Source organism: Nelusetta ayraudi, unplaced genomic scaffold (assembly GCF_046127955.1).
Source record: "Nelusetta ayraudi isolate G7.1 ecotype Tasmania unplaced genomic scaffold, CSIRO-AGI_Nayr_v1 ptg000026l, whole genome shotgun sequence".
NCBI classification, from domain to species: Eukaryota; Metazoa; Chordata; class Actinopteri; order Tetraodontiformes; family Monacanthidae; genus Nelusetta; species Nelusetta ayraudi.
In genome coordinates, this window is record NW_027466076.1 from 7,700,178 (window position 1) to 7,715,000 (window position 14,823).

At 46.8% G+C, this 14,823-nt stretch overlaps 1 protein-coding gene across 3 annotated transcripts; it reads left to right on the plus strand.

Annotated features, from left to right (window-relative positions):
• The first annotated feature begins 1,288 nt into the window (after positions 1 to 1,288).
• On the plus strand, positions 1,289 to 13,536 carry homer1 (homer scaffold protein 1). Of its 3 annotated transcripts, none has more exons than XM_076029495.1 (10): positions 1,289 to 2,020; positions 7,435 to 7,591; positions 8,680 to 8,811; positions 9,155 to 9,247; positions 9,837 to 9,998; positions 10,806 to 10,948; positions 11,338 to 11,497; positions 11,670 to 11,780; positions 12,391 to 12,471; positions 12,582 to 13,536. In XM_076029495.1, the coding sequence occupies exons 1-10, from the start codon at positions 2,016 to 2,018 to the stop codon at positions 12,813 to 12,815; spliced, it is 1,278 nt and encodes a 425-aa protein (XP_075885610.1). In that variant the 5' UTR covers positions 1,289 to 2,015; the 3' UTR covers positions 12,816 to 13,536. The 3 variants fall into 3 exon arrangements, with proteins under 3 accessions (XP_075885610.1, XP_075885611.1, XP_075885612.1); XM_076029496.1 differs by having other exon boundaries at positions 9,837 to 9,890; XM_076029497.1 differs by lacking the exon at positions 9,837 to 9,998.
• Positions 13,537 to 14,823: the final 1,287 nt, after the last annotated feature.

Genomic DNA, 14,823 nt, shown 5'->3' on the forward strand with positions numbered 1-14,823 from the left:
AATTAAAAAAAAAGAATCATTTGATGTATTTTTTTTTTTTTTAAACTGTTGACAGAAAAGAATCAACACGGACACCTGTTAATGCCCATCTGGAAATAAAGCAAATTTGAAATTTAAGACTGGGGTTGTTGAGAAGGGGTTTGCTTTCTGCAAACAGGTTGTACTCAGGCAAAAGCAAACATTGCATAAACCAGCCTGGCAAAGCCCAGCCAGATCCTAAAAGTTCACGCTTCTCAAAATATAGTAGCATCCAACACGCTATTTGTTTTGAATGATTATAGTGGTCAGATTGTGGATTCATACACGTGCGCATTTAGCTGAGTATGAATTTCCAGTGGACCAATGCAGAAATACACACTAGGTGGAAATTCAAGAATCAAGACTTTACTTTCTCCCTCACATCCCCAAAAGATTACTCTGGACAGGGAAAATATAGAACAGCGTTAGTAATATAGTCAGCACACAAACATGTAGGATACAAAAAAATTCTGTAAACCAGTGACATATTTATTTATTTATGTATTTATTAGAGAAAATGCATGGGACATTTTTTATTTTTTTTTTTACATGCCCCCATTTTTGAGGTGTCATGACAACATCTTTAAATAATACTCACATGATTGGCTGCATTTGAAAATTGTCTTTATTTGTATTATTCATTGCTACAGCAAATTTGAGTGCATCGGCAAAAGAAGAAAAAAAAAAGATGATCAACACTATATGCGCGCCATGCCTATATGCCTCATAAACAGTGACGCCCAGCCCAAGCAGCGACGTGATGACGTAGTTTAATGCTCCCCGCAGAGAGGCGACGGTGGCGGCGGCGGCGGAGGAGGAGGAGGATGGAGCGGGCAGGGCAAATGAATGAGAGACGCGGCGGGCTGATGAGAGGATGAGGCGGCTGGAGGGGCTTTAAGCGTCGCACTTTTGACACCACCCGAATCATCACCGTCGCGCCGCGCTGGATGGAATCGATGAGATAACTCCAACGCAGCAGCTCGGGGCCGGCGCCTCATTAGCCCGCAATTCGTCGGTTACCGACCATAATCCGTCAAACTGGGGTCGGGAATGACGGGGGAAGGCTGGAGTGTGCACCGAGCGGCTTGTGTCTGATCCCCCCCCCAAAAAAAAAACACAAAAAAAAACCCAGAGATGGGGCTTTCCGTGGAAGAAGGAAGATGTCTCCCATCGTCGGCCAGCGGCGTTCAGGCTCTCGGGGGAACAACTCTGGCTTGAAGGAATTTTGATGGAGCGGCCGCAGGCGACAAGTGGGATTTATCGACCGTCTTGTTGCTCTTCCCGTCTGGGGGATAACTGACTGTGGTAATATTTCAGCGTAGAGTCCACAGTGGAGATCGCAAATACACAAACACACCTCCTCCAGCTCCAGAGAACTCGCGTCGAGCTAACAACGGACGGACGGACGACTTAAAAACTCACTTATTTTAAGTCACTCTTTTAATTATTTTTCTTTTTTTTAGACTCGGATGGTTCTTTCCAAGACTTTAGCATTAAGAAAGAAAACTTCACAAGCTTGGTTTGATGACTAAAAAAACGTCTTCTCGGCGCCCCGAGTTCAGCTCGATAATCCCGGTTTTGTGGCCAGCAGATGTGTCCTCGTCCTCCTCCTCCTCCTTCCCCTCCTGCTCCTAGCTAAGAGTAGCAACATTAGCATCGTCGCTGCCCCCCCACCACCGTTCATCAGCATGCAGTCGCCGACACTCTGGCTTTGATGAAGTGAGAGGAGAGGAGGGGGGGGGCGGGAAAAAATAATGAACAGGGCCGTGACAACACCAGGTCATGTCGGACTGAGGGCAGTGCGGTGGCCCCGCCGGCTGTGAAGTCACTACAACCCCCGGGAGCACAGAGAGAGAGAGAGAGAGGCAGGGGATCAAGCGCTTGAAGCTAACCTCCAGCCTCGCGCCGCGCTCCCGACACACATCAACAGAGACGCGGGATCTTTTTTTTTTTTCTTTCTTTCTTTTTTTTCCTCGGGACTCCAAATACCAGCAGAAATGGGGTACGTAGACACAAAAAAGCCCGCTCCCGACCGACTGGCGAGCACTGGAGTCTCGTGTTGTAGGTCAAGCTCGGTTTTTGTTATTTTGCCGGTGGCTTTCACCAGTCCCCTCTCCGCCTCCCCACCTCGGGCATGTCTCGGTGGGACAGCAGAGTTCCAGCTGCTGCTAGGCTAGCTTTCCCTCGGCTAACTGACAGCGGCGCTGCTGGCATTTGGTGACAGCCTGCTGTCAAAAGAAGCCGGAAAATGCAAAGTTGAAGCCGGCATGGACGTTGCCCCTCGCCAGCTACACAAGCTGTCAAGCTGGACAAATGAACGCAGTAATAACTGTTATTGTGAGTTGGCAAATAAGAGATAGGGGGCTTTTGAATTAATGCCGGCGAGGAGGTCAAGGGTCAACTCAATTACGTGTTTATTGTGAACAGCTGTGGTGAAAACAACCTTTATTTATGTGGAGCTGTTTGCCCAACATGGTCACAAAACTACTTTAGCACACACTTTGTGAAAAGTGTCGGAAGAAGCGAGTGAAATTTGCTCAGTGTAGCTCGGAATGGAAAGCACACCGATACAAGTTTCTTGAATTCTAGAATTAAATAGAATTTTCAAGAATTCATTTGGACTCTGGCAGTGGCAGTTTAATTGCTTTTGGGAAAGCCTATTGTCTCTGAATTCTGGAGTCCTGAACATTGAGAGTTACAGTATAATTACAGTTTTTTTTATAATTGTTATTATTATTAGTGTAATTGTAGTGTATTTGTAATTTGTTTTAAATTGAATCTATAAGAATCTTTCCTTAGGAAGATATGTCTTAAACCGGGCCGTAATAATTTCTTCAGCACTGCCTACTTACTGTAAATCCCCGCCAGTAAATGAGGATCTCACTTGGCCGAGGGTGTAGTGCAAAGCGTGCATGAACCTGCAGATGCGATTCTCCCGATCACGGGCGACCTACTTCTTATTCCAGATGAAGGCAGATGATGATGATGATGATGATGAGGCACGGGATTGGTTGGTTGTCATATTGTGGTCGTAGTAAGTGGGGGGTTGGAGGGCGTGCGTGCGTGTGTGTGTGTGTGTGTGTGTGTGTGTGTGTGTGTGTGTGTGTGTGTGTGTGTGTGTGTGTGTGTGTGTGTGTGTGTGTGTGTGTACGTTTGTCCTCGCGCGCTGCGCAGTTCTCAATGGTTCTGGAGTCCCGGTCGAAACAATCGATATCCCAGACGGGGACAGGAGAGCGTTGCCCTGCACTTGCCCTCTTCCCCCTCATTAGCAAGTCAGATTTCAGCCGCCTCACCGGCTTCTGTCCCTGGATAATTCATGCTAGCAAACTAGCCGTCCTGCCCTAAAGCCTCGCTCGCACCGTGGCTAAATTAAGCCCAGACCTGTTCCTCCACCCAGGCGGGTAGAAGGAAACTTGGAGTCAACACGTGTTTACTGGAAACCCACCGCAGCAGGCAGACAGGCAGACAGGCAGGGCGGTGGCACTGAATGACTGCTGTAGTTTAACACACATGGAAAAGTCATCCACCCCTAATACTTGGGAGCAGGACGTTACATGAGGAAAAATAGCCCGTTTGCAATTGTGGCAAATGTGTTGCTTTTTATTCTCCGCAACCGCGCAGTCACCATTAACCAATCGGGCTGCGTCGAGGGGAGGAAGCACGCGCGGTCACCTGACCACTGGGCAGGTGCGCGGCACAGGTAAAAACCCAAGTTGACAAAAAAATGACCGACTTCCATTGCAATTGTTATTGCTTTATTGTCACGAGATAAAAAAAAATGACGACGTAACAGAACTTCGTTGTGAGATTAGTGAGTGGCTCGGGTTGAATGTTTCTATCCAGCGCCAAAGTGAAGTTGGTGAGAGCCTGAATCTGACCCTGATTTGCGTTCTCTCGTGTCTGAAGGCAAGCTGAGACCTGCACAGCGTTGGGAACACACTGAAGCGCTGGAGTGTGCGTCAGGCAACTGCTGTTACGACGTCAACAGCCTGTTGTCGGTGCGCCATGTAAATGAAAAGGCTCCGCTTAAGTGCTGCCGTGCAGTCGAGATGTAGCTTCAACACATATGGATAAGTAGGCTGCCGGCAAAATTCACACATTCGCGCGTGTGTGTGTGTGTGTGTGTGCGCTCGGTAGCTGGCAAAATGATCAAGTGAATGGAAGAAAAACATTAATAACTGAAGTTACTGTCATAATGTTAGCGATGGTTCTTCAGAATCTTAGTGGCTGTGGCTTAGTGGAGATTAGATCTTTCACTCACTGTCCTCTGGCGCTGTTGTGCATTAGTAGCACAGTTAGAAGGTTATCTGGACATGTTCGCACACAGTTCACATCTTCCATCATCTGCGCTCGGAACATTAGTGTGTCTGAGCGTGTGTGCGTTTGTGCTGTGCTCATTGGAAGCGTGGAACTGCTGATCCAATGACATCTGTGGGGCAGATTCCTCTGTCCCGGCGCTCGTCATTGACACTTGAATGCAGCGTTTCGCTTCATTGTGACGGGGGATTAGCGGGCAACAGTTGCCTCTCACACACACACACACACACACACACACACACCCACACGCACACACACACAGTAGCAGATTGTGACAGAGGCCATACTGTTGACCAGTGAGACCCCCTCGGAAAAAAAATCAGTCGGTGAAGGACTTGACGGCGTTAATCAGGACTCATGTTCATCTCACATTTAATCAAGAAATGACTCACTTGATCTTGGCTACGGCCTTTTTGATTTTTCTTTTTTTTTAAAAGAAGAGCTCGTTCGGGAGCTCGCGAGGCAGCCGAACCACTCAAATCTCAAGTCGACTCAAGGGGCTCGACGCTTGTTAATATGGGTGCCCACAAGAGGGCGCTGCGATCGTCGGTCTGACTGCAACTTGACAACATTTCAGTGATAAAAGAGACATAAAAAAAACAGCACTGAAGTCGTTTGGAAAGTAAATCACCCCAACAAGGTCATAACTTTGCACAGCATCTTTAATCATTTTTCACATCAACTGGCTGCGTTTCCGTTGCAGTTTTTCGCAAAATAAAAGCGATATTTCTAAAGATTTCTACAAAGTATAATTTGCTGGTGTTTCCATTGACTGGTGTGAAGCGCATAAGCTGTAATTCCGGTACGATCTCGTCCCGCGAGACCACACTTTGAGGAGGATGGAGGTACAAAACATTTTGCGTTTTGGAGCAGCTAATTCAGTTTTTCCACGTTGTTTGCCGTCAAGAATGGTTCTTATGTTTTTCCCTTTGATTACTCGTGAAAAATATTCCGTCTCCTCCTCCGTCCAAACTTAACGCGTCATTTTCACTTTAAGTGAACTGGGCTCGCGACCCCGTACAAACCACCCCATGAGAGCGTGAAAAACCTTCAAGCGATATTTTAGAGGTTTTTCGAAGTTTAGCCGTTTCCATTACCATTTTTTTTTATTGCGATATTTAGGTTTTGCGTAATTCTAGGAGTAATGGAAACGCACGCAGCTTGTCATTTGAGAGACTTGAATGACATCTCAGTGGTTGTGCAGAGATAAACTGAAAAGGTCAAATCGCGTGTCTTAATCGGCTGTTAATCGGCTGCTGAGGCGCTAGGTTTAATTTTAAAACTGAAGGGTGGTTCTTCAAGCAGCCCTGTCCAAAAAAAAAAAAATCTATATCTAAGATAAATAAAAGCCAGATATCTTCCAGCTCACATCGCACTGTACGTAGCGGACTGTGTGAATCCTGCGCCCACGGCCTCCCGCTTGGAGAGCGTCTATCTTTAAACGGCATCGACGGCCTCCGCTCCGACTTAATTAACAGGCTGTGGCGAGACGAGAGGGTTTCCTGGAGACAATCGCTATGTCCCAGAAGAGACCGAAGACTGGTCAGCCACGAGCGGAGCGGTTAAAACTGCTGCTCCTTGGAAAACCAGGCGAGAGGGACTTGAGAAAAAGATCTCGGCAGATCTGCGTTGAATCGATCGGCTGCGAAAGGGAACAAAATCCTTTGCGTAGCCGTCGTTCAAGCTCGCCTGGACGTAGTGTTGTAGTCAAGACCGCACCAACCGAGACCCAAGACATTATCAAGAAAAAAAAACTTTGCTTCATAAAATTAAAAAAACAAGTTAACTGGAAATAAAGGGTCAGTCCGAGACTGAGACAGGACCAAGTAAAAATGCCTCCGAGTCCGAGATGAGACCAAGACCCTTAGAAAGTGGTTTCGACTTGAGACCAAGACCAGTCTCGAGTACTACAACACCACCTGGACGTTATATAGCACAGTTATATAGTCCCGAGGTCAGTCAGTGATCGCGCTTTGCATTTCGGACTCAGTGTTTTGTGTGAACGTGTTAAGGTCTGGATTTTTACCGAGCTGAATAACGAAGATCAGAGTGTTCCGGCCTGTCAAGACCAACACGAGAACAGTTTCCTCAAGGTCACTGAGGCAAAGATGATCTAAGCAGCAGCAGCCGCCGGTTGCACCTGAAGGATATTAAAGGCATTTGCATCGACTGACGGCGCCCTTGGGAGAAACAAGACTGACAAAAGATTCTTCTGCTTCGACCGGAGAGTCGAGTAGCCAGCCTATAGTTGTTTTTTTTTTACAAACTTTCAATCTCAAGCCCTTGAAGAATCACAGAAGAAGCAGTTTTGTCTTTGAAATGGGTGGAAGTGACGCTTTAACGAACATTATCTTCAGCCTGTTTAGCCGATGGATGCGCCAAATAAGTCCAGTGAATTTGGGAAATTGGGAAGCTCCGGTCTATAGAAAAGACTTCATTCGCCAATGGTTTCCTGTGCTTTCTGAGCCCGGTGACGCTTCCAGGTCGCCTTTAGTTCGGGCGTCTGTCGCCGGGTTTAATCATTCCCACCCAGATCACTCACTTTCCAAACTGCTGCCCTCTGGCGGACGTTTCAGGACAAGAAAAGCAAGGACAAAAACACAGTTTTTACAGACCTTCGAGGCTGGAGTCTCTGTCTTGCCGACGCAGCTGAGACGCAGGTTTCCCGTCGACTGAAACGACAAAACGTCGCCTCTCGATCTCGTCAGCGGTGTTTAATCACGCCTGACGTCATCGCGCCAAGCTTTTTTTTATTTCGCACACAAATCTAAATATTCTTGTTGCGTCATTCGCCCGAAGCATTAGACTCGGCTCGCTCGTCCGAGAAAAATGAGACGGCTGTGTTTTTGGGATTTTTTTTTTTCTCCAAATTTTTCTTTCCCATTAACTTCTTCACTTTAATTTTTTTTTCAGCATAGTTTTGCGTCAATAGATAAGTTGTCCTCATTAAAAGAAACTGTGGTCGCACGCTGCGACAAAATCCTGTTTGTTGTCCTTGTTTCTCCCTCTTCTGCAATCTGACCTTGAAGGCAGCGTCACCTCAGACACTTCCTGATTGCTTCTTTCTCTCCTCCCACCCCTCCCCCTCCCCCTGCACAGAGAGCAGCCCATCTTCAGCACGCGGGCCCACGTCTTCCAGATTGACCCCAGCACCAAGAAGAACTGGGTCCCCACCAGTAAGCACGCTGTCACCGTCTCCTACTTCTTCGACAGCACCAGGAATGTATATCGGATCATCAGCCTGGACGGATCTAAGGTGCGAGCCGAGAGTCCGAGACGGCGGCCCCATTCATTTCAAGTCTTTGACTTCCGCATTAATGGGCCCGTAGAGCCTGCGCAGAAGTGTCACTTCCCATCATGCCTCTGTAACTCACATGATCTATTTGGCCAATCAGAACGATTCTGGAGAATCATTTTTTTTAACGACTAAAAGACCATAACTGAAAAATCTACAATACAAAGATTTGCTGTAAATCGCATTTCAGGTCACAGCCGTCATGTCAGCCGTTATGAAGTCATTGTATTGCAATCTATGGGGAAAATGATTTTTGGGCCCATGGGATTTTATTTGCTGCAGTACCTCGAGTGGCCACTGGGAAAAATCCTTACGTCGCCATATTACCAGTCCGGCATCCAGTTCTTATAATGCATCGATGGCGTCGGGTCCAAATAGTCAAGCAAAATGGGTTCCAATGCGCGGAGAGTTGCCGACACCGAAACATCGACTGGTCTAAAATTTCGTCCAAATTGAAACTTATTGAAAAAATTGAAAGTACCAAATTATTTTTAACCTATTTAAACGTTGTATTGATTAGATTAACGCTGCCTTTTCATTTTTCTCATCTGGTACCTTTTTGAACAACTGTTGCAGCATTCATATATATATATATATATATATATGTACATACATTATAGATACAACGAGACAGAGAGAGAAAATGTTGGCCATTTATTTTGAAGGAAACAAAAAAAATAAAAAATAAAAAAATAAAAAAAAATGATGTGGGTGCTGGGACTCCACCAGCTGAGAACCGCTGCACTATGGGATATGAAAGGCGGGAAAAGATTTTCCATCAGCGTCCTTCCTCCCCGCTGCCAGCGAGTCCTCCCAAGCCGATCAATAACGTTCCGCAATAATCGACTGGCGTCAGAGGTCCTCGTCGACGATCGCTTCCTTCCCTCCACACACACACACACACACACACACACACACAGGAGGAGTTTCCACCTACCTTTGCTATTATTATTATCATCATTGCATTATTATGACCTTCTATGAGCAGCTCAGCCTTTGTTCTAACGCAGTTTTGTTTTCTGTTTTGGCGTTTTGTGTGTCTTGCGCAGGCCATCATCAACAGCACCATCACCCCCAACATGACGTTCACCAAGACGTCGCACAAGTTCGGCCAGTGGGCCGACAGCCGGGCCAACACCGTCTACGGCCTCGGCTTCTCGTCCGAGAGCCACCTGTCCAAAGTGAGGACCGCCGCTCGCACGCGGGACATTTTAATGAATATATAATGAATGACTTTCTGTTGTTTGTTTTTTTTTTTCTCTTTAGTTTTAGGGCTTTTCTTGTAATTTAAACTAAGTGTGTATTCTCACATTTGCCGTAAGAAAATAAAACAAAGCAAATTTAGCGCAGAGTTGTAGTTGTGAAACTGTATCATCGCTGTGTTGGTAAAAATGAAAAAGAGTGGACTTGCCCTTTAATAATTAGGCCTTGACATGTGTGCTAATGCATTTCGGAAAAACAAAAGCAGTTGTTGTTTCTTTTCTTACTTTCCACCCTTGCATCGCCTCCTCTTTCTATTCACAGTTTGCGGAGAAATTTGCAGAGTTCAAGGAGGCGGCGCGGTTAGCCAAAGAGAAGTCTCAGGAGAAGATCGAGCTCACCAGCAGTCCCTCTCAGGTTGGAACTCTCAGCCTCCCGTCCCGTCAGGTGATCCCCACCTTAAAGCAAACAGGAACAGGCAGCGTAAATGTATATCTTGCAAACTGCTTTGCTGCAGTTCGCAGCTCTAAACTGCTGTGATTTATCCGCCATTGAAGCTCTTACCGCCTTTGCCTCAGTGGCTCACAAAACGCTGTGGTCTGACATATTTCACAGCAAAGGTAAAGTTTAGCACTTAGCACGTTGCTCAGTTAGCGTCGGACGCAAACCACGGTGTCGCGCTTTTGAGTCGTCTGTCCGCAGACATTTTAATTTGAAATTCGATTTTGCATGTGTGCAACGTGAAGTTATTTATTGTATATTATTAAGGTTTGCTTGTTCCATATTCAGGTGGAAGCAAACATTGCTTGGGTCCATATAAAAAGGTCCACTGGTCTATTTGGAGGAAGATTTTTTTTCAATAACTATCAATGTTAGCCCGCGACTTTGATACAAATTTTACATGTTGGCCCCACTGTGTATTTGAGTCTGACACCCCCGAGCTAAAGAGACAGAACGGCTAACGGCCAAGCTAACGGCCCCGTGGCCTGTGTGTCTGCCTCCTCAGGGGGGCGCTCTAAACAGGAATCTGTTGTCGGTCAACAGACCGCTTCACAAGAAGGTAACCTGGAGCGTGAACAGTCGCGCTCGGGACCGCGCTAGCCCCCCGCCCCCCGAGCCCCACCCCCAGTCGCTGACTCAGAGCCCCTCCCCTGCACCGCTGTTGCAAGTAACCGTAGAGACCACCCTCCTCCCGACCGAGGTGTCGGCCGTGCGGCCGTGTGTTTTGCTGTTTGTGCCCCGCCCCCCCCCGCTCCCCACCACCCCGCCAGACTAACGACCAGAGACCCTCCTCTCTCTCTCCTCCCACCACGTTAACCTCCCTGCAGACGAGCCTCCCGTCTGTCCGTCCGGCATGCTCTCAGAAAGTGCCACATGGCCACATTTAAAGGGACAGTTCACCAAAAAAAAAAAAAAACATCATTTTTCATTCATTCATTCATTTCGTCCGGCAAAGGTCCGGAAAAGCGGCAGCTTTAGCAAGAAGATGTCAAACTGTTTTCGCAGGCCGCCGCAAACAGAGGGCTAAGTGTGCTACGTTCTGGAAATGCACAGAGGATTTTTGAAATTAGGCAACAGATATGGATGGAAGATTAGAATTTCCAACGTGCACCGCAGCCGACTGATGGTGATTTCTGAGAGCAGGTCGGGCTCACCGCTGTAGGAAACGTGTCTTGTGTGTTTGCCGTGTTTTTGTCTTCGCGTCGGGAGTCAGAAAAGAAAAGAGTTTAAGATTTTCTTTAAAAATGTTGAGAACTTGGCTGCAGCTGGTTAGCTTAGCCTAGCTTAGCCTCAGCTAAGCTCAACTCCAGGCTCCTCTAAGGGCCCTGGCTCGGGCTTCACGCAGGAACACACATCTGCCTTTTCGGGCTCCCTACCTGAAGGATTCGCTTTCCAGTCTCAACTTTTTCACTGCACTCTGCTGCACTGCCATAACGCTGCTTTGTCCGCTGCTGCTGCTGCTGTGCGGGAGCAGGAGTCGGCGCCGGGTGACCTCCAGTCGCTGCCGCCCCCGGAGGACGTCAACGGCACCGAGGGGGAGAGGGTCAGGCCCACGACGCCGCAGCCTCCCGAAGTCAGAGCCGAGCCTTCCCAGAATGCACTGCCCTTCTCACACAGGTAAACCAGGAGCCAGACGAACAAGAATCCATATATCATGCATACAGTATATATGTATATTAGGACTGTCAGTCGATTAAAATTTTTAATCGCGATTAATCGCATCGTGTCCTGAGTTAACTAGCGATTAATCGCAAATTAAATTGCTAAATTTTTTTTACCCTGTTGCATATGTAACTTCTACAAGATATTTATTGTGTTTCTTATACTCGAGGAAAAATTGGAGAGGACAATAATAATTCCTTTGTGGAAATATTCCAGTCAAAGACTTTTCCCACACCTGCAGTCGTCAGAGCAGCAGAATGCCCTGTTTTATTTTATTTCTTTGAACAATCGCAGTAGCGCGAGTTTGGGAGTTTAAGAATGAGGACTTTCCCCATCTGTCCCAGTTCACCCAGCATCAGCAAGCACTGGGAGGCGGAGCTGGCGGCGCTGAAGGGCAACAACGCCAAGCTGACGGCGGCGCTGCTGGAGTCCACGGCCAACGTGAAGCAGTGGAAGCAGCAGCTGGCGGCCTACCAGGAGGAGGCAGAGAGGCTCCACAAACGGGTATCAGTCAGTCAGTCAGTCTGTCAGTCGGTGGCTGCAGAGGTGAACCTGCTGGTGTTTGAAGGCTCCGTGTGTGTGTGTGTGTGTGTGTGTGTGTGTGTGTGTGTGTGTGTGTGTGTGTGTGTGTGTGTGTGTGTGTGTGTGTGTGTGTGTGTGTGTGTGTGTGTTGCAGGTGACGGAGCTGGAGTGTGTGAGCGGCCAATCGACGGCCATCAAGAGCCAAAAGTCGGAGCTGAGCAGAACAGCAGAGGAGCTGGAAGAGGCCCTGAAGGCCAAGGAGGAGGTGAGGAGCAGGAGCGGGAGTGGGGGTGGGAGTGGGGGGTGGGTGATGATGATGATGATGATGGTGATCATGGTGATGGTGGTGATAATGGTGATGACGGTGATGAAGAAGAAGATGATGATGATGGTGATAGTGATGGTGACGATGAAGAAGGTGATGGTGATGATGATGATGGTGATGATGGTGATGATGATGATGATGATGATGGTCATGATAATCGCGATGATTATGATGATGGTGATGATGATGGTGATGATGATGATGATGATGATGATGATAGAAAGAAAGAATTATAAAGAGCTGGAAAATGAGTTGTTGTTGATGATGATGATGATGTGATGGTCATGATGATCGCGATGATTATGATGATGGTGATGATGAAGATGGTGATGATGATAATGGTCATGATGATCGCGATGATTATGATGATGGTGATGATGATGATGATGATGATGATGATGATGATAGAAAGAAAGAATTATAAAGAGCTGGAAAATGAGTTCATGGTGATGATGATGATGATGATGATGATGTGATGGTCATGATGATCGCGATGATTATGATGATTATGATGATGATGATGATGATGATGATGGTGAACTCTCTGCAGGAGCTGGAGAGCCTGAAGGCCGAAGTGCAGAGTGCCAACGAGTTCCAGACGCAGAGAGAATCACTGCTGCTCAAACTGCAGGTGAGTCCTGCAACAGAGAGGTGGTGGGGTTTTTATCAGGTACTTGTACTGCATTTGTAACGCCTTGCTCCTTCCTTCCTTCCTTCCTTCCCTGCCTGCCTGGTCTCCAGGAAACGGAGTTGAGGAACCGGATGCTGGAGAGCCGGCTGGGGGAGCTGGAGCAGCGCCTGGAGAGCAGCCTGCAGGAGCGGCAGCTGTTCCGCAGCAGCCTGCGCTCGCTGCTGGAGCTGCTGGACTGCAAGATCCTGGAGCTGACGGAGCTGCGCGACGCCCTGGCCCGGATCCTGGAGAGCAGCGGCGGCGGCGGCGGCGGCAGCGGCAGCACCGGCTGCAGCAGCAGCTAGGGGGCGACGTCACGTCGCCGCCCCACCGAACCGCCAACCGTCACCAGCCGAAGACAAATAGAAACAAATCACCTGCATGTCGTGGGCCTCGAGGACGACTGGAACTCTCTCATCGCTTTCACCTCCGCTCACCATGTTTACACTCGACTGGATGCATTTTTTTTTTTTACGCTACACACGTTTACAAGCCGAGCGAGGCGTCTCACATTGCCTTCCTTCCTTTCCTCCTTTCTTCCCTCCCTCCCTCCCTCCCTCTGGAATTCTCCCCCACCGCCGAAAAACCCATCAAGTGGGTTCGTTCACATTCTTCTTCCTGTCGGTCTCTCTGAATGTCACCGCTTGACGGGATTTTGTCGAGTTTTTGTTTTGTTTTTGTTTTTTTCCCGCTCCCTCAATCACAAAAGAATCCCTCTCCTCGTCGCCCCCTGCTGCCCATTTTTCTCGCTTCCTCTCGTCATCGCCAGCCAAACGAACACTTGGGAGATCCGAAAGGAAGAGGTTTGACCTCTCACCTCCGAGGGACATTGATGCGGGCTTGCCAAACAAAAAAGAAGAGGAGAGAGAGAGAGAAGCTTGCCGGTGGAAGTCAATGACGTCTTGTATTTTTTTTTTTCAACATGTGAGCAATATGGGAGCGACCGCGGCTAGAAAAAAAAGCAAAGAAAAAAAAAGACGCTTTTCACTCTCACTTTCAGGTAAATTTGCTCTCCGGTACGTTCACGCCGCAAGTGAGACAGGATTTTTATTCGTATTCTTTCCTTTTTTTTTATTATTCCAGAAATACTTCTTTAACTTCTCGGTGCACTTGTAAAGATGGAGTTTGTGTGTCTGAGTGACTCTTGTTCTTTTTCTTCATCCTCCCCTCGTGTCTGAAGTGCAATGGATGACTGACTTTTTTTGTTTTTGTTAATTTATTACTAAAACGTTTCCGACGATGGTTGAAGTTGTTCAAAAAAAAAAAAAAACTTTATTTACACCTTGTTTTCACTTAATTCTTTCTATCTGTGTGGTACGTGGCTGTCGGTGGGGAGGTGACGTTTTGTTTTGGCAACACTTTTTGGAACAATTTTATCACAGAAAGTCACGATGAACTGGATTTACGGTCTTTTTTTGCCAAATACAGTTTGTTTTTCTTAGTTCCTGTACAGATTTGATTTTTTTTTTCTTCTGATGTTGCCTTTGGTACAGAGAGGCATCAGTGGTAGCAGACTAGCGGTACTTTTATTTTGTGGGACTATTATTTACTATTTGCCAAAAAATGTGCTTCGCTAAGAGGAATCGTACGGTTCACACACCTGAAGAACACTCAAGGGCTTGTCATTGGTTTTCGGGTATAGACTTGACATTTTTTTTGAGTATTGTAGCTTGAAAGGGAGTTGGGGGGGTTGGGGGTGGGGGTGGGGGGGTCATTTGAATAAGACTTTTAAATGTTGATAATACCACGAGCTTAAAAACACAAATTGTAATTTTGAGTTTATAGTAAAACAAAGACCAAAAGAAAACCATGCAGTTGTGTCGTTATTTGGGTTCTCTGTTGAGCTTCACATAATTACCAACAAACAAACAAAAACAATTAAAAACAAAAAAACAAAACATATTTAGCCCTTTGTTTATAGCTTCCCGTAAAAAATGCTTTGTTTTATCACCCCGTTAAAAAAAAAAGATGTTTTATTGGAGCTTGCATATGTTTGGAAGGGACAAAAACAAGGCAGGCCTCTGAGTTTGGAACCAACCCCAGGTGAGGGAAGACGTATTTGTGCCCTATGTGACATCACAAAGGGTTGGTTGCCATAACTTTCTCAATTAATGAAAACTTTCTGAAAAGTTAAAAAAGTAAAAAAAAATAAATTGACCTTTTTTTTTCTGAGGAGTTTACTGACAGACCAGCGATACAATATTGTTCAAAAACGCAGGCAAATTGCCATTACGGGATGTATAATGGATTAAAATTGGATGGTTCACAAAGAAAATGTATCCGGAACCGTCTTGTTTCTACAACTTTTCTTTT